Source organism: Aquarana catesbeiana, linkage group LG03 (genome assembly GCF_042186555.1).
Source record: "Aquarana catesbeiana isolate 2022-GZ linkage group LG03, ASM4218655v1, whole genome shotgun sequence".
NCBI classification, from domain to species: domain Eukaryota; kingdom Metazoa; phylum Chordata; class Amphibia; order Anura; family Ranidae; genus Aquarana; species Aquarana catesbeiana.
The window spans coordinates 562,349,355-562,369,706 of NC_133326.1; the positions used below are offsets into that span (position 1 = coordinate 562,349,355).

A 20,352-nucleotide genomic window follows, 5' to 3' on the forward strand; every position below is an offset into this window, starting at 1 on the left:
AGCGCCACATTGACCCTACTCCAATCCAGTAATATCATGCCAGTCATTAACGAGTCCCTAAAAATTACAATGGCTTTGAAACGACAGAGCTCAATTCTTTTAGGATCTGTGGGTGGATGCCATCTGGTCCAGGTGCTTTATCCACCTTTATTCTGTCTAAATATTTCTGGACCATATTCACTTTTGAGCCATTGTGGATAAGTTGGGCTGTCTCAATACCATCCCCATTATGGACATTAGCTCCCCCATGCTCCTTTGTATACATGGAGCTGAAGAAAGTATCCAATAAATTTGCTTTCTCTTTGTCCCCAGTCACCCACTCTATTTTATTATCATTTTGTAAAGGGCCTACATGCTCAGACCTGACCCTTTTACTATTAATACATTTGAAGAATTTTTGGGGGTTTGGCCCACTATCTTTTGCAGTGTGCCGTTCGTTTTAAATTTTTGCATTCTTGATTTCTTTTTTACATCTTTTGTTATATTCGTTGTAGCATTTAAAATGATAGTGTTCCTTCATTTATAATTTAAAAGTTTGTTTCTTATTATTTATAGCCATTTTACCTTTGGCAGTGAGCCACATAGGTTTTATTTTCAGCCTTTTAAAACGTATTGACCATGAGAATATACTTTGCAGTGAGTTTGCATACAGGCTTTTTGAAGAATTCTCATTTCTGTTCTGCGTCCATTGATGCCAATATTCCCTCCCAGTCTAAATCTTGGAGAGCAGCCCTCACCCTTGGAAAATGTGCTCTCTTAAAAGTTAAGTGTTTTATCTTTCCCGTATGAGTTTGTTGCTTACAGCTAACATTAAATGAAATCATGTTGTTATGGTCACTGCTACCCAGATGTTCTTTTATAATAACATTGGTAATAAGCTCTGCATGGTTTGAGATTACCAGGTCCAACAGAGCATCATTCCTAGTTGGGGCCTCAATAAAGTGGACCATAAAACAGTCTTTTAATAGGTTTATACATTTTTGCCCTTTAACTGTCCCAGCAGTGCCATTACTCCAGTCAATTTCTGGGTAGTTAAAATTCCCCATTATTATCACTGTCCCAGCCCTTTCCATCTGTGCAAGGAGCTGAGTCTCCACTTCCTCGTTGACACTGGGAGGTCTATAACAAACTCCAATGATAACCTTTGTAGTACACACACTCATATTGCTTTAGGACTCATCACACTCTCCATCAACTAAGCATCTTTAACACTCACACACTTTAAGACTTTAACACTTTGAGATCACTTCACACAGAGACAGACACCAGCACCCCTCCGTTTTACCCTGTCTCTCCAAAAGAGAGCATAGCCAGGAATATTAATAGCCCAGTCACGAGAAGAATGAAGCCAAGATTCAGCAATACCAATTAGATCACAGTTCTCTTCATGCTTCAGAGCTTCCAACTCACCTATTTTACTTGGCAGACTTCTGACATTGGTGAACAAACACCTTAATTTTCACATTTTGCAAACGTATGTTGCATATTTTTTATTTTAGTACAAATAGTACCATTTCTAATGGTTGTTTGTAACCTAGGAACCTTCATATCATCTGTCACAGCCCTCCCCCATCTTTAAACATTCCACCCACCTTCCATAAATTCTGTCATTGGTTACAATGTGGAACAAGACAGCTGGGTCATGCCCAACCCCTCCAAGGAATTTATCAATCAGGTCCACCACATGTCGAACCCTGGCACCAGGGAGACAGCAAACCATTCGGTTGAGGCAAACCTGGCAACAAATTATTCTATCAGACCTGATTACAGAATCCCCTATTACAACCAACTGTCTAGGCCTACCTGCACTCCCCTCACCAGCCCTACTAGATGGGCTGCTCTCCCGGCTGTTAGGGGGAGCAGTGACATATATGGCTATTACCTCTGAGCTTGATACCCCAACATGGTATATCACCCAATATCACCCAACTTGGCGAATCTGTTAGAGTGCTCAAACCCAGGGCTGGCCTTCCTTTTCTGTGAGCTCCTACCACTTCCTCTAATAACCCATCTTTCTACCTGATAATCCTGACTTACCCCTCCACCCTCCCCATTAACGCCACTATCCAACTGCTCAGTGAGCAGAGGACCCCTTTCAAGGTTATCATTTCTAAACAATGTTGCAATATGCTCCTCCAGATATCTAATGCGAGCTTCCAGAAGGGCAACCTGCTCACATATGTTGCAGCGGTATCAACCCTGGAGCTGTTGCTCCATGGTTGTATACATGTGGCACACTGTGCACTGCACAAAACCTTCAATCTTGCTAGCACACACTTTCCCAGTTAAAATATTAATATTACAAAAAGGAAATTTCAGATGTTACTTACAGGTTTGAGGACTCCTATTATAATCTCCTGTTTTCAACTCTGGTTTTTAACTCACCACTTAGTCCAGTTCCACTTGGTCTAAGTTCCAGTAAGCAAAAAGGTGGCAAGCTCAAGGATGAGCAAGCTCAGACATGAGTTCTACAGAAAGTTAGATAGGACCTCAAGCACCTGTGACCAATTAACTGCTCCCCTTAATTAGTAGTCTGAGGGAAGGAAAGAAAAAAAAAGTCTGTTTAAAAAAAGTGACAGAAAAGGTGTTAAAAAGCTGCAAGGAAAGACCCCAAAAAGAACCTAGAAATGCAAACACAGCAATCACCAGCAGTCAAAAGCAAAACTGGTTTTCACTCTCCACTCAAAAGTTCCCACTTTTCAGCTTTCAACCAGCAAATCTGGTCTTTTTTTTAGAATGAGGAATGGCTCCTTACAAGAGAGCCAAAATGCAAGGCACATAATAAACTCTGGGATTTCAGTGCCTGCGTTTACCCCAGGCATAGGAAGATTTCCAGGTATAATAGCAGCTCATTCTCAAAGTGGCTATTCTTGCTTTCAACAAAAGTAGGAAAGACGGACTCAAATCCCTCCATTTCCTTTAAAACCATGCAGTTAGAGCTAACGACCGAGAAGGCAGGATAAAATAGGGTGCCCTGAGACAGCAGGTCTGGCCTATTGAGAAGTGGCCAGGGGTTGTATCCTAGAAGTCTGAGTACCAGTTTCTTCTGGGCTAGTTTGATGTACTAATTTTCTTCTCTTGCTCTATTTTGTAGAGCAGCTGAGGTAGAATTTGCACTGGAGGGAAGGCATAATTAAGCCTGAACTGGAACCAACTATCAGGGCATCAGAGATGCCATTGCTAGAGGATCCTTGGTCCTAGCTACAGAGGTAACTATTGGAATCTGGAGACCAGAATATCTACTCCTGGGGTCCCCCATCTCTGACATAACTGATAAAGATGTTGGGGTGAAGGACCCATTTCCCTAGGTCTAGGTAGTGACAACTAAGGTAATCGACCTTCCAGTTGTCCCCTCCTGGGATGTGGTCAGCACAGACTGCTGTGGAAAGTGTTTCTTTGTCCATGATAATCTGACTTGCCTCTTTCAAGGCTGCATTACTTCTTGGCTACCACCAATGATCATGTTTCCCTGAAATCTGAGGGACTTGAACACTCCTCTTCAGTCTGAAAAACTGGCATCTGTTCTTATGACTTTCCAGTGAAGGGTAGGTAGTTTCTGCACTATTTTTAAGACTGAACTGGAGATCTACCAAGCAGGGGATTTCCTTGCATGGCTGGATAGGGTAGATTGAGAGGAGGGGCCTGCTTCTTCATTGCTAACAAAATGCGTTGGGGGGCTCAATTAAACTGGGCAAATGGAACAGTCATGAAGGAGACCATGAAACCCAAACTCTCATGGAAAATCCCACAGAGGGGCATTTCTTTGACTTAAAGTCTCTAGCATAAGGGAGAGGAGGCCTTTAGGAGAAAGTTGTCTAGATAACCTGTGACCAGGATGCCCTGGGATCTTATAAAGGGCAAGAGAGAGGTGCAAGGATCTTTATGAATACTCTGGGGGCAGAGGAAAGGCTACATGGCAGTGCGACAAAGTGAAAGTGATTTTCATTTACCGCAAAACACAGAAGGGTGGATAAGTAGAAATATGCAGATAGTCACCTTGGATGTCGACGGACACCAAGTATTTCCCTTGTCTCAGAGAGACAATAACGGACCATTAAGGATGAGCTAAGGCGTGTTCGCAAGCCGCACGTACCGAGCCCAGGAAGTCGGCACTGCACAGCGCTAATCACAAGCAGTGAGACATTTCCCAATCTCTGCAGCCGCACATTGGGACAATGTCTAACTGCCTGTGATTAGTGCTGTGCAGCGCCGACTTCCTGGCGGGCTTGGCATGTGCAGCTTGCGAACACGCCTGAGCTCATCCTTACTGACCATGCTGGAATAGCGAGATAGGGGAGATGTAAGAGGGACAATGCAGAGGCTTTTGCATACAGAAGAAGCTGGCTTCTACATTTACATGTTTACTGCGTGAAGCTGTAACAGCAGTTTCCTCCAACACTGCCACCATCCAGGTCCTCTTCATTCCCATCTATGGCTGCCTCTTCTAGGGCAGGCAAAACTGGATCTGTCAGTGGAGCTGTTAGCTGGCTGAGGAATGGTTTCAAAGTTGCAGAAAAGTCTGCCCAGATCAGGTAGATCACTTATTGTGTGCCTGAGATGAAGCTAGAATCTGATGCACAGACTGGTGTTAAAATTGAGTCCTGCTCTGGTGGAAGGGAAGCTTAGTCACTACGAAAATGAGGGTTGTGCGGGCCTTCAACAGAGTAAATGATTACCCGCGCCTGTTGCATAGCAAACTTCTACCTGGTATTATCCATCGTTACAAGTGAGGGTATTCCCCTCTGGGGTACACACAGAGCAAGGTGCGAAAATAGGGTAAGCCTGTTGCAGTATGCAGCAACCCAAGTGCCGACTGTCATGTAGCAAAGTTCTCATGGCAAAAAGGTGAGAAGAAATGCCTAAGTACCTTATAAAGGGTTCTAGGCGAAGTGGCAGTAAAAAGTGTGCAACCTGTGCGGTTATCTAACACCTGTTCATCCACCTGAGCCTAAGCTCAAGTGCCAAGCATGAAAAGTTTACAATGTACAGGGAAACACAGTGCCGGTTTTACAATAACAGTCAAAGATACAAGGTGACCCAATCTTACCTGTTCATATCACTGATCTCTACATAGGGTCCAGGTTTTGCCCATCGTGGTGGGCATACCCCTCGGGGAGGGTCTTCATGGTCTGGGTTCTATAGGATGGACCACAACTTTGGACCTCTATAGAACTCTATGGCTAACTAAATGCGTTGCACAAAGCATCGAGGCAAGCGACCATTCAGGATTCAGTGCACAAACCAACAATACAGACCATCCCCACAGCGGTGGGTCTGGATACAGTTCCCAAGGTTTTAATAAAGTTGCAATGATGCATATGCACTGCTTCTATTGTCAGAAGACAGTGAAGTTGAGTTGATTGAAGACTCCAAAGAGAAAAAAGTAGTTATAGCAGATCTTCACCCTCCATGACATGTTGCCTCCCATCCAACTCTTCTCCCCTCTGCTGCACAACATCGGGCATTCATTTAAATTTTTTTTCTCCTTTGTTTACGTTTTCTTTCTTTCTTTATAATTAAAGATCTGGCCTGCGCATGTCCAGCCTAGGCAAATGGCTTGCACTTTGCCCGCTCTGCCTCCTGGGATATGTACCACACATATCCCAGGAGGCTTGGTCTTTCATTGAGAAAGGAGAAGCGGCAGGGCCTAGTGGCATGTCATTGTTGAGCTGCCGGCTGAACTAAGAGGAGCATGAAGCTGCTTGATGACGTTACCAAAGAACATGGCGGGGCGGGACGGAGGAGGGGAAGGGTAGAGAGAAGAGAAGCCAATCTCAGTAGGAGAACACTGGATCTATAAGGCAGGCAAGTACCTTAACTGTGCAGGACTGGCAACTAGGTAAGCAGGATGTTAAAAAGGGGGGGGCCTCAAAAGATATATCACCCACACACGTATAGTCTCAGTCTAAGAATAGTCAGTCTGTGTCCTGTACTGCACAATTAATATAAGCAAATCAAAGAAAAAGAACGATGGTACTTAAATCTAGAGGAGAGAAGGAGAGAGAGAGAGAGGTTTGGGGGGTCAATTTGAGTCATGCCTGGTGATAATCATTAACGATGTGCCTTCACACATGACCAGCTCTTGAAAAAAATCCCTCATGCCAAGCAGCTGTACTCTCACGGTGGCAGGACGGGGGAAGCTGTCCCTGCCAGGAGAAGACAGTAATTATTGCTAGCAGCCACTAGCAATAATCGCAAGTAAAATCCGGCAGGCTGGTTGCACCCAGGTTGATCGACATTCAGCCTGCCCCTAAACAGTTCGAATCTCGGCCGATTCCTGCTGAACAGCCCAAGATTCAAACGCCTATGGCCAGAGTTACAAATGCTGACCCAGATTCTAATATGATTAACTGAAGAGGGCAAACAAAAAGCAAAACTGCATGTGTGTAAAATGTCCTAAATTTGTAGACAGAGGTCAAAAGAAAAGTAAACCGATTGTTTTTTTAATCAAAACTTGCAACGGTTGGAGATAAAACCCAAGTATAACCAGTATCTGACTACCTGAAAGTACCAGGCTAACATGACAAACACCAATGACTGTTAGTCTTGCTTTTCAAGAGAGACAAAGGTTCACTTAATTTAAAGATTTGTAAGAGGTAAAAACTACTGAAAGAGAAGTAATAACACCATTACAAGGTAAAGGCCAAAACTGGAATTAAACTGCCAAATTAATCACTTGTTTCAACTACAACTAAATTTCTAAAGGGTTTCTGAAACCCCATCTTTTGTCAAAAAAGGAGAACAGTTCAGCCTAATGAGTCATATCTACATACCTTGTGTCGTCCTCTATGACCCTGCCAAATTTGGAAACATTATGCTCAGCGATATCCCAAAACAGCCTAAAAATTTGTGAAAAACAGGGGTTTTAAAGCAGCAGTATTGTAGAAAACAAATGTTTTTGGCAGACACTGTCTGAAAGATTAAGACTACACACACAAAAATTAAACTGCAAGAATAGGTTAGGTTAAAAGACAAAACAAAAAAAAACAAAAACAAAAAAAAAAACAAAAAAAACAAAAAAAACAAAAAAAAAAAAAAGAATGTTAGTTCCTGCTCCTTTTAAACCGAAGCAAGACAGTAGATGAAGATAAAGTGGAAGGGAGCGTCAAGAATTTGTGTCAATCTAGAAACAGTTTAAGGTCACTGATGTTGCACAAATTCTAGTCAACAGTCTTTAAGAAACTCTACATAAAAGTGTAGGAATGTACTACGCAAGTCAAGAAAGAAATGAAAGATGGAATGAAATTTAATGGTCCTTATGGAATGGGATATGACAAAATGGAAAACGACCAAGAAAACGAGGATGTTACAAAACTAGAAGAAATTAAAAAAAAAAAAAAAAAAAAAAAGGGAGAGAACCACACAAGAGAGGCAGTCCAATTACCCAAAGTCTGAGTCGGGACCGTCTGGAGTTAAATGGTCGATATCTAAGCCATTGTCTAATAAAGGAGGCGACTTTCCATGTTCCAGTGTTAAACCGTTGGCTGATCTGCTTGAACTCTGTAATGACGGCCAGGCATCTTTGATATTACTGTTGGGTCTAAAGGAACACAAAAAAATGGAAAAGATGCAAAACAAAGGGGAAAAAAAATAAAGTGGTGAAGAAATAATCTGAATTCAAGTAAAATAAAAAGTGTGTGCAAAATAGCAAGTTAGGAAACCAGTCTGAGTAAAGTATTGCATCTTGGGGGCGTATGGCATCTGCAGGTCAGTTGAGCTTGATCTCAAATATGCATAAAATGTTGTTTAAAAACTAAAAATACACCACTACAGATTGACTAAAATTGCCCTTCAATTCTATATGTAGTTAAAGAACACAAAACTTGGTGACCTCATGCCAATCCACAAATGTGATTAGTTACGCACAGACTTCATTCACAAAATGTATACGATGATTCTTTCATGCTTGTTTTCCATGATAAATTCTGGGAATTATCGCAAGCATAGACACCAATAGGATTTATCAACTTGGCGCTGACCTGTATTCTTTAAAGTTCCATTGAGACAACTATATCTCTATGAATTAAATTTGGCATGTGCTTCTAAAGTAACAAAAGTTAGAGGAATCCACATGATTGCCATGATATTAAATTGAAATACATAAAATGAAACTCGCGACTGTCAAAGTATAACAATTATTTAGAGGCCAGTTGGCAATGTACGAGTCTGCAGACATTCTCAGAGAACCAGGACAGGTGGTCAACTTTAAGAGACTCTGTCACTTTGAGAATATAGAAAGCAGCTTAAAAGTACAGACAAACCAGCTGAGGAATTTGATCACTGCGACTACTGCATTGTCTGGATCTGATGTTATGGTCTGCCTTTCAGGGCTGGGCTGTGGTCAACAAAAAAGGCAGACTAACCAGATTATAATAAAGATCAAAAAGCACGTTTACCTAAAGTTAATTAAAGCTGAACTCCAGCCTTTCCCATTTTCAGCAAACTTGCATCTCCTGTTCTGTACTGTTGTACCGGTCTCGCATAGCCATTTGCCTTCTCTGCCATCAATCATTTTGTTGCTGAGCATTATATCCCTTAGATGTTCATGCCCAAGCAACCAATCAGGAGACTGCACAACTAAAGTTTCCAGCACACAGTGGCCAGCAGAGGAGAATGTCTAGTGGGATGCAGGAGATGTGTTCTTTATTATAATGCTCTTGAATAAAAACCCCAGGCAGAGACCGGTAAATGTGATGTTTATGGAAACATGCCAGTCTCTACCACTAACCTTGGAGCAAAGGAGCAGCAGACAAAGCGACAAGGTCACTGGGTCTCAAAGTGGCATTTCTTGAAAACAAAATTTGACTGAAAATTTTTATTTTGATGTTCAACCTGCCCCTGGGAAGACGTCACTGATGAAACGCGTCAAAACCGTCTGTTACTGAAGACATCACGCTTGCTTAGCTGGTACCCATGGCGTTCCTTTCCCATGAGCTGACAGTCTGCTGGTTTTTGACTTGTTTGTGCCGCTTTACAACTTATCGAAGGTACTTCTTACGTATTTTAAATAAAAGGCCTTAAATGTTAGCAGGCTTCACTATGCTTCATTTTTTTTATTCCCGAACCATTTGGAGCTGCTGCTAAGCAGCCACCGCCTATCTTTGATGCTGGGTTATTTTGTGCTTTTATGAACCAAGCTGAGTTTTTCAGCACATTTTTTATGCTGAAAAAGCCACCCCTAGGCTTATACTCGAGTGAGAGTCCTACTTACTTGTTCTCTGGTCTCTCCCGCTCATCTGCGGGCGCCTGCACCCTCTGTGGGTGGTCCGGTGACTGCCGATATCACCGCTCTTCTTTTCTCGCCGGCAGCCTCTGTGTTGTCCGTGCCGTACCGGTCAAGAACCTGCCAGCTTCCGTGTGCTGGTACCCGGGGAGCGCCGCATCCTTGTGAGATGAATGTCGGATGCGGCCGCTCTTCTTCTCTGCTCTCCTCCAGGGCTGTGACCAATGACGTAGCCTTTACAGTCTTACCCGTGCTTGGTCACGCCCATTTCACAGTCGTTCTGTCATGTTTGGCTAATGGAACTAAGCTGCGGCCTGTCATTTTTAAAAGAAAGACCTTGCCTAAAAAAGGTCAAATTCCCACCATGAATTACAGTGCGCACACATATTAAATGCTGGATGGATGAAGACGGAACAAAAAATGGCTGGAAGACATTTGGAGCAGCCTTAAAGAAAAAAACATCATTGCTAGTTTGGGATATGTTCAGAGCCCACACATCTGATGACATAAAAAAAAAAAAAAAAAAAAATGGCAAAGTCTTCTCAAGTTACTTTGGCTGTTATTCCAGGTGGGCATACATCTGTATTGCAGCCCCTAGATGTGTTTAAATAAATCTTTCAAGGACCGTGCGCAAAAGATGTGGCATGAATGGATGTCATCTGGTCAAGCCTGACTGACAAAAGTTGGAAATCTGATGAAGCCTGACATAAAATTGATAGCAAAGTGGGTTTGTGATGCATGGGAAGAGCTTCCAGAGGACATGGTGCAACACGCCTTCAAGAAATGTGGCATTAGTAATGCTATGGGTTGCATTGAAGACATCGCTTTGTATGAAAACAGCAGCAGTGATGGTGATGACTGCGAACTCAGTGATGATGACAAGGTCTATGCTTATAACCTCACACCAGCTAAAGCTGAAGCTTTGTTTGGACATACAGATGATGACGAGGAATCCAGTTTTGAAGGATTTGAACTCTTGTGTTTTAGCTTGGTTGCTGATTGAGCTAAGGTTTTTGTACTTTTTTGTAGTTATTGTTGATACCATATTGTTTTTGTTGACCCTATTTTACAAAGCTAGTTTACTGTTTTTCTGTGAAATAAATATTCAAAAACATTTAAACTACTGATGCCTCAATTAATGTAATTTTATTGAGATCTACTTTTATTTTTGAAATGTATCAGTAACTGCTGCATTTCCCACCCTAGGCTTATACTCGAGTCACAGTTTTCTGTGGTAAAATTAGGTGCCTCTGCTTATATTCGGGTCGGCTTATACTCGAGTATATACTGTATAATTTTATTCACTGCATGTTTATTTTTATGCTACATCATTTACCATATGATTATTCATGATTGCACTATCAGGATTTAGCCCCGCTTCTTATTTATACTGGAAATTTTTATTTGCATGTTGGGAAGGGGGTGGTTTAAAAACGGAAATGTATTAAAGGTGTACATTACATTTAAGCATTAATGTTTAAACTTTCCTAATAAAATGATACGATAAAGAATTGTTAAAAAAGGTATTTTGACTTATCAGTTAGTCCTCATGCACACGGACATTTTTACAGCTGCTTTTTTGAGCTTTTTTTGCAGCTTAAAAAGGCCTGTCTATGTTAGTCTATGGTTTCATGCCCACCTAGGCGTTTCTGAGCTGCAAGTGGCATAGGCGTTTTTAAGCTGTAAAAAAAACCCAGGACCAGTGGGTTCTGAGAGACGTTTTTCAGCTGTAAAAACGCTCTAACGCGGAAAAACGCTCAAAAACGCCATTCACCGTTTAACGTTTTTGATCCATTGAAAAAAAAAAAAAAAAAAAAAAAAAAAAAAAAACACGCTAAAAAACGCTAACGCGGAAAAACGCTATTGCAAAAACGCTGAAAAAAGTTAAAAAAAAAATCACTGCAAAGATACTGGCGTTTTCATAACATTATTTTAACAGCCTGTGTGCATGAGGGCTAAAGTCTATATCCTGAAGTACAGGACAAGTTGGATAGTCATAGACCCCAGGACACAGGCTGGTACCTTCTGGTGACTGGAAACTAGCAAAACATTTGAGTACATGCTCACTGGGCATCCCCCTAAAGCCCTACCCCACAAAGATTCCAAAGTAGGATAGTGGCTCTGTCTGGAAGTGGCTTTCCTTGCTTTTATTAGCAATGAAGGAATGACAGACAGACCTCTATTTCTCTTAAGATCTGGGCTTTAAAAGTTATGCCTTTAAAGCCAGTGCCTGAGAAGCAAGATGGATGCTTGAGATAGAGGTCTGACCTGTTTAGGATAAGTTTAGGGTTGTCTTCTAAAATCTGAGGATAGCTTGTATAGCAAGTCTTTCTGTGACTATTTTGCATAGTAGTCAATACAAAATTTGCACTGGGGGAAAGAAATAGATTAGCCTAAAAAGTCCAGTCCAGGGAATTATTGAGGCATCTGATGCCAGTGCTACATGATCCTCGGTCTTGGCAACAAACTGGGGTAACTTGTTGACAAACCTGGAAGCCAGGTTATCTATGTCCCAAGTCCCCATCTTTGACATTTCAGACTGAAGATGTTGGAGGGGGGTCCAATGGAGCAGAGCCATTTTGGTCGCTCTGAGTTCCAGAAGTTTGATGTTGCTTTCTATGGTGACCATGTTCCTTGAACTGTGAGCGTTTGGAACACTCCTCCTCAGCCTGAGAGACTAGCATCTATTGGTACACTTTTCAATATTATGTTATAATAACATTAAAGTTATTTAAAAGTAATATTATGTTATGGGGGAATTACTTCCCCAGGGCTGGGTTGGAAATCAACTAAGCTAGGGAGTTCCCTGCTTGGCTGGATAGGAGCATAGACAGGTTGCGCAAAGGAGCATGTTTGTTCCATGCCAACAAGATGTATTGAGAAGGCCTTGAATGGTGTTAGGTGAATAGAACAGCCTCAAAGGGAGTGCACCATAAGGCCAAAGAATCTCACACATAGGGACACTTCTTTGATCGCAAGGACCGAAAGTGAGATCTGAGAGAGGACAGCTTCTCTTCTGGATAAGGACTTTTGCTTGGGCTGTGTCTAGAACGAGACCCAAGTGGCATAGGTAAGGTTGGAGAGTGATTACCCAACCAGAAGCCTGAATTATCTGAATAGTTCTGCAGATAGCTGGAAGGGAGACAAGTCCTTCAGAAGAAATTTGTTTAGGTACCCTGTGACCTGAATGCCCTGAGGATATGCCAAAATAGCAGTGCAACAAACTGCAAAGGTTTGTCTCCTACTGAAAATTGCAGATAGGACAATTGAGAAGGGTAAATGGGAATCTGCACATAGGCATCTTGGATGTTTAAGACTAGTACACACTACTAGTTTTTTTTCATTCAACCCAGTAGGGTTGAACGAAAACAAAACTGACAGCTCAGGAGTAGCTGCTGTACTAACTATGTGATGTTAGTACAGCTATCTCTCCTGTTGTGCTATTGTGTTCTAACAGGGGGAAGGCCCCCTCCAGAACACGATCGCCAGACCTTTTTTCGGTTATGCACCAAAAGGCCGGCTTCTGTCGGACCGGCTGCAGTACACACAGACCGAATGTCTGCCGGTTTCTATTGAACCGCCAATATCGCCTGACATTCGGCCCCTGTGTACTAGGGCCTTTCCGATGCCAGGCGTTTCTCTTGTCTTAGAGAGGCAATAAATTACCTTTTCAGATTACAAAATACATTTTGGAATTTGGTGGTACTTGTTTAGGCATTTTTGATAGGACAATTACTCCCCATTGGGTTTTCATTCTATGAACAGGTTTTAACAGAATCCAGAATCCAGTCTCCTCTATGTCTACCTTCTACCCTCCATCTTCTAGAGCAGGCATATTGTGATCTGCCCCAGAGAGAGATGGTGGGGGTGGAGAAAGGCCTGGTGCCTTTGCGCCCTGGACAGCGATGGCTGTATTAAAGCCGTTAGTTGTCAGAGGACTTGTGACAGCTAGAATCGAATGCAGAGACCAGTGTTAAAAAATGGTTTTGCTCCAGAGTTCAGAAATAGAGTAAAAGTATCCAAGAAAAAGTACACAGCAACCTAGGTGGTGATCACCCTGCAGCGACTTGTCTGAAAAGTTTAAACTGCATAAGGGAATACATACATTCCAAACACATTCAGGGTTTCTTGATATTTTTTACATCGCAATGCATACTATTCAGGACACACATAGTGTAAAACAAGCAATGGAGATATTGTGAATCATACTTCATGTGAGACTACAGTAATGGTCAGATACAGGGTGACCCCTGTCTTACATGTCCTAAATAAAGGTCCAAGCTTCACTCGTCATGGTGGGCATACCCCCAGAGGGATCTTCAGAGTCTGGGTTCCATAGGGTTGGACCACGCCCTAGGATCTATTAATGCCCAAACAGGATCCAGCGCCTGCAGCAACATTACAGACTGTTTCCATGGTGTGGCATCTGGGTATGACTGCCAAGGCTTTATCAAGGTTACACAGCTCTGGATACACTGCTTCTATTGTTGTATTAAAAGACAGTGAAGTGGTGATTGAAGAATCTGAAGGTAAAATGCTTAACTTGTTAATAGTGATTTCTCCATATGGGAGAGGAGGGCCACCAACTCCGAACACTTTTTTTTTTTGCTAAACAACTGAGTACTCAAGAAGTGGGATGCCCAGGGGGCATGCACTCAGAAGCTTTGCCAGGTGCCAGCCTATAATCCTGGGTCTATGAATAGTCAGTGATGCTACAACTAACCCTTTCATGCCTAAGCCTATTTCTGACATTTGTTGCTTACAAGTTAAAATCCGTATTTTTTGCTAGAAAATTACTTAGAACTCCCAAAACATATATATAATTTTTAGCAGAGACTAGAGAATAAAATTGTGATTGTTACAATATTTTATGTCACACGGCATTTGCACAGCAGTCTTTAAAACACAATTTTTTGGGAAAAAAGTTTCATTAATTTAAAATAAAAAAAAAAAAAAAAAAAAACACACACACTAAACAGTAAAGTTAGCCCATTTTTTTTGTATAATGTGGATGACCTTATGCCGAGTAAATAGATACCCAACTTGTCATGTATTGAAGTTGTGCACACTTGTGGAATGGCGACAAACTACGGTCCCTAAAAATCTCCAAAAAAAAAAAAAGAAAAAAACGGTCACCAGGTTAGAGTTACAGAGGAGGTCTTTTGCTAGAATGACTGCTCTCGCTCTAACGATTGTGGCGATACCTCACGTGTGATTTGAAAACCGTTTACATATGCAGGCGCGACTTATGCATGTCGTTTGTTTGCCGTGCAAGGTTGCAGAGACGGGGGCGCTTTAAAAAAAAAATTTTTTTTTTTTTTTTACATTGTCAATTTAAAAAAATAAAAAATTCTGATAACGTATTGCTGTCACAAGGAATGTAAACATTCCTTGTGACAGTAATAGATGGTGACAGGTACTCTTTATGGAGGTCTAAAAATCCCTCCTTTGCACTTCACAGTATTCAGATCGCCAAAAACGACAACTCTGAATACTGTCTTTTTTTTAAATTAGCGCCGTTGGTAGCTTAGTGAACCGGAAGTGACATTTTTTTTTTTTTTTTTAACACAGGAGACCAACTAAGCCGTTTCCGGCTTTGTTCCAGTCTCAGCCTAGCCAGCGGAAGTGCCGGATCGTGGGACGGGAGGGCCCGGGAAGAGCGGCAGAAGGGGGAATGTCCCCTCCCGCTCCTTTTAGCGCAACGGTTGTTATCCCTAAAGAGCCGACATAAAAAAAAAACCAAAAAAAAAAAACCCATACTTCTGGGGTAATGCCTGCAGCTGCAGGCATTACCCCAGTATAACCTCTTCAAGCCGAAGCTGCATATGTGCGTACAGTCGGCGCTAAGGGGTTAAAGTGAAAGCCAGGAGCAAGATATCAACATAGAAAACATTTGGCAAAACCTCTCACAGCAAAAAAGTTCCCCTAAATAAGGATTTGCAAACAAGTTGCTTGGAAAAAGCAGCGTTCATATCATCCATAATGTGGCATTATCTGAAAATTCATGAAATGAAGCAGGTTTACTCAAAAGGACAAAAAAAAAAAAAACCCGCTCAATCTCAACAGATACCAAAGTCTAGCTGCATACGAGCATTAAATAAAGCAAAAGAACAGGCTAAACTCTGCATTACTTTCTCGCTATTCTATGCCAGGAGGGAGATAACGATACACTGGAAGTCAACCAAACCCCCCACACTGAAATCCTGGCAAAAGGCGGTTGATTCAGTACTACCCCTATACAAGCTTACCTACGAGAACAGGCAGTGCCCGGCTAAATTTGACAAGGTGTGGGCTGCATGGGTGGATGCGAGTGGGTGAGGGGCCAGAGAGGTGGGGGACCAAGTGATGGTTCCCCCCCCCCCCCCTTTTCGGATGGGGTTACCCAACCCTCTCCCGCCGGGTGACACCCGACCATACCAAACATATTATTTAAATACATGGGCTAGGTAACTGATGACACCCCCCACCGGGGAAGAGAGATCGAGTGCCCTAATGGTATTGTGGACCGGACCTACACGGGAATTTACTTGGAAATTATCACCGGTTGAGTAATGGTAGAAACTATGTTTTTATGGATTGGTAGGATGCTAAAAATGGATTTTCAAACTGATACTGTAACTAAGCAATATGTTATTTTCGGAAGCTGACTGTATTGTAATACTGATTTGTTCATTAAAAACGTTTGTTAAAAAAAAATAAAGCCAAAGAAACCATTTGCATCATGTTAGTAGAGGTAAAAAAAAAAAAAAAAAAAAAAAAAAGAAAAATACATTTGAATATTTTATATTTAATTCATATATTGTTTGCTACACTGTGCAGTGCAGACTTCAGACTGGCTAAAAATAAATGCAATGCTTACAATGGCCTGATCATGAGGTGATGCTCTCCAAGTACAGGTAAAGACAAGGCAGTTTTATTTAGAGGAGCTTGGCACCTCCTAGGCCCTTCTCACACATCAGCTATGGCCATGTACAGCACAGTGATGAGGCCACCGCTACTCTTACATGGTAATATCTTGGTTTGCAAAGGCATTTGGCGCACACAAAGTGGATTTATACCCATTGTAGCTGTGGCGTTAAGTTTTTAGCTGAGCCCATTACATAAATTTTCTCACTGAAAGTATCCCTATATCAAACGCCAAAGAAAAATGACACAAGTACTCCTCAGAAACACAGTAAGTAGGTCCTTACTAAAAAACACAAAAAATTAGCATAACAGTTCACGAAGATGTAAAGGCATGAAAAATATCCAAAGGACACCACATGTACACAGACATGCAGATGGAGACAGGACCGCAAAGTGGCAGTACTTACACATCATACCTCTGTAAGGGTGTCACTTTGTTTTTGTTCTTGTCAACTGTACCCGTAGTCAACTGTAAGAAGTTAGGATTAAGTTTGTAGAGTTCCTGAAGCAACTTCTGTTCATATTCCTGATGTTTGCCCGCCTGCAACAACAAATATTACTGTGAAGGCTACATACACACAGAACCGATTAGCGGGGTTGAGTGGTGTTTATTTTTGTGTAAACTTGTATGCGAGTTTATGTTTATAGCTTTTTCCCATTGTCACTACCAATAATAAATTCACATGGTAAACAATTTTCCAGCCAGATCAAGTAGATTAGAGAGTTTAGTACCACAAAACCTCACAGATCAAGAAGTTCTCTCTCACACATCAGCAATGAATTTGTATATAAAAGAGACAGACACACATGAAGGAAGCATTCAACAATGGTTTCAAATGTGCCTCTAAAGCCCCACACACACTATCAGATTTTCTGCTGAGTTTTTCCTTCAGATTTACCAAGGGCCTGCCTGATTGCATACACATTGAAACTCCTAAGGGTTGACCTCATATTATATGATTTTGATAAATCTGAAGGAAAAACTCAGCAGAAAATCTGATAGTGTGTATGGGGCTTAAATCTGTTATTTGGCTCGCTGCAACTATTTCAAAATAATAAATAAAAAATTCCTGGCTGCAGAGCATGCAGCATCATCTAGCGCTTTGCTCCCCAGCCTTACTATCCTTGGCTTGCTTCTTTTATTCATTGGATTTCAGCTCTTTCAACCATGGAGGTTCAGCACCACATGTGGTGTTACCTAGGGTGGTCTGCATGCAAATGCAATCTGCCTAGGAACAAGCACACTTTCAGATGATCTACCAACATTGCATAGAGAAACACAGAGACAGTGATGTCGACACTGGCCATAAAATAAGGTAAATAACCAAAACAGAAAGGTTGAATTTAAATGTGGGAGTCTATGGATGCCCACAGCCTGGATTGGGAGCGCGCTTGCATGTGTGCCCCCATATAAAGTGGCTTCCTACTGTGGCACACAAAGAAGAGGCAGGGCAGAGAGCGCTAGTGGGGGACCAATAAAGAAGAGGCTTGGAGTCTGTGCAATACCCTTGCACAGAGCAGGTAAGTAGATCGTTTTTCTTTTTGGGGAAAAAAAAAAAAAGAAGACTATCTAGTTACTTTAATGTGTTCTGGACAGGCAATTCAGTTAACTAGTGATTTTAAAAAATCTGTATGGAAAACGTTATGACTAACAATTATGTGCACGCTGTGCTTACAGGAAAAGTTTGAAAGCACCTATGTTTAACAAACCAATTGAAAACCTTTGGGTATGTGACATCTGCCACATGCCATTTTCATTATAAAAGCCGGCATTATGATTAGCATATTACTAATTATTTTTCAGATATTTTGTGAAGGCAATTTAGGTTATTACATAGCTGCAAGCATTTCTTAGTCTTTGATTTTAATGACTTACATCAATCAAAATTTGAATGCATAATAAATGAGCTCAGACAATCTTGTACAGTGTTAAAAAAAATCAACTCAAATACGAGTACTTGGCACAGAAGCAGTTTGTCTCCAAGTACAAAGTTTATCATACACAAACAGCAGTTTATTAGTGAGATCAAATATGTTTCTGTCTTGTCTGTCACTGTGGAATCATTGTTGTTTAGTAATGACAGACAGGGTGAGCCATGTTATACAGCGCTCCCAACACCAACATCTAATTGTCTGAGAAAGAGGTTTTCTATGTTCAGTACAGGCTACAAAGACCCTCTTGTTTTGTGCATATAAATGTATGTACCTGCACCTGAAATCAATCCGACTTCAATGGCGACACATGCCTTCTTGAAAGACACTGCCACTAGGGGTAGGTACACAGTGAACGACTATCAGCTAGTATCGTTTGGTTCAAAAGGAACTTGCCAACATTTGGTCAGTGTGCACAGCTGACTGACAGAAGGAGGTCTAATGACCAGCTTTTACCAAAGGAACATGCTGTAAAACCAGCAACTAATCAGCACTTGCAGCCAATGTTAGAACAAAAAGACAGCGTGAGAGATCACCACACCAACATTGCGTATGTTAGTACAGCAAACTAATTTTTTTCTCGTTCAGTCGGCTGGGTTGAATTTTAGAAAATAATAACACTGTACCCTGCTTTAGCCTATGCAGTAGCGATAACATCTGCCAATCATTGCCCCCTCTCCCAAGCGAATTATACAGGCCCATCTGCAATTCCTTGACGCCTGCCCACTCCCTCTGAACCCTCACTTCATCGTGCTAATGGAGCAAGGCTTCTGTGTATAGAGGAGCATGTGAGCTAACCCCCAGTAAGGTATACTGGCCCATCTAAGCGTATTTGCTACCTACCCACACTGTTTCAACCCCTGCTTTGTTGTACCGTGTAACGTTTCTAAATACAGTGGAATATGTGTCCTCCCACTATGCCAGTGCTCCAGCCTAAAGGACCAACAGGTCCAAAAAGTGTTATGGGGCCCAGGTAAGGTCCAACACCTAAACTTTCTCAGGTGGCAGTAGGGACGTGGTGAGGGTGGTTAGGTGAATATACCTTCCTATGGGGCTAAGGGCACAGATGATTTCCTGCTAAAAGCTTTGCCATTGTAGCTTGACTTTAAAAATGACCCAATTTCCACAACTGGCACTATAAAACAAAATTTTAGTTGTGACAGCATTCCATTAAAAGTGAAACTGCAGTTGGTGGAGCAGAATGAACTGAGCTGTCTAACCACGGTTTGGAGGAAGGAGCTGAGCTGCTGAGAGAATGACTTGAGAGACCTGAAAACTTCAAGGTAGAACAGCTCAACAGTGCCTGAAGCTAAATAGGCCATGAGGCTTGTTTTACTCATTTACTCGTTAAAACGGTAGTAAACCGCACTTTTCTTTTTTAATCCTGCAAGACAATTGCATAATGTGCTAGTATGCATCGCATACTAACGCATAATGAAATACTTGCCTTAGAACAAAGCTCTCCAGCGGCACGCTGTAGCAAATAAAAGAACTTTTCCATCTTCACCTGGTCTTCCTTTCCGGGTTCCCATAGACCAGTGATGGGGAACCTTGGCACCCCAGATGTTTTGGAACTACATTTCCCATGATTCTCAACTACACTGCTGAGTGCATGAGCATCATGGGAAATGTAGTTCCAAAACATCTGGGGTGCCAAGGTTCGCCATCACTGCCATAGACCATACAGGTCTATGGGAATGCAAATCCTGCTTAAAGCAGCTTAAATGCACCTGTCAGGGAATTCTGAATGATTCCAGGTGTGTTTTAAACATATGTCAAACTGATGCCATGGACACAAGCCTGAAGACTGTTCAGGCCCTAGGGTGGGTCATAGTGCTGACTTCCTTGATGAAGGCTTCAGCTATAACATCCCAGGAGTTGATTGCTCACTACACAATGACCACAGGGCTGCGTGACTCCTGGATTGGCACATACAAAAGCAGTAGAAAGACATTCCTTCCTTAAAGTGAACCTAAATGCTAGACAGAACAAAAAGTACATTTATTTAAAATAGTGACCCTCCAAAACCCAATTGCATGTAAACATCAGACTAGAAAAAAATATTAGCCTGTTGGTGAAAGGCAGACTCAGCCCTTTATGACACTCGGTTGGATGGTCTTGCCAAAAGTGAAATATCACTAGTTAAGCAGGGTTGCCGCCAGGTCCTTCAGGTCCTAAAAACCAGGCCAATGGTGCTACATCAAAGCATAGTACACACACCAACCTTTTTTTTTTTTCTGCTCAACGAACGAAAAAAAAAAAAAATTAAAAAATTAGCAGCTCACTGTACT

At 41.8% G+C, this 20,352-nt stretch overlaps 1 protein-coding gene across 8 annotated transcripts in view; it reads right to left on the reverse strand.

Annotated features, from left to right (window-relative positions):
• Nucleotides 1-20,352, reverse strand: part of CNOT4 (CCR4-NOT transcription complex subunit 4) — a 141,214-nt gene that overhangs the window by 48,065 nt on the left and 72,797 nt on the right. For 3 of the 8 annotated variants that reach the window (XM_073621793.1, XM_073621791.1, XM_073621796.1), the window contains exons 7-9: nt 16,537-16,670; nt 7,385-7,540; nt 6,774-6,839 (exon numbers count right to left, since the gene is read on the reverse strand). In XM_073621793.1, the coding sequence (XP_073477894.1) occupies nt 6,774-6,839; nt 7,385-7,540; nt 16,537-16,670 (356 nt within the window). The remainder of the gene's footprint in view (nt 1-6,773; nt 6,840-7,384; nt 7,541-16,536; nt 16,671-20,352) is intronic. The other 5 variants (XM_073621794.1, XM_073621797.1, XM_073621795.1 and 2 more) reach the window with 3 other exon arrangements.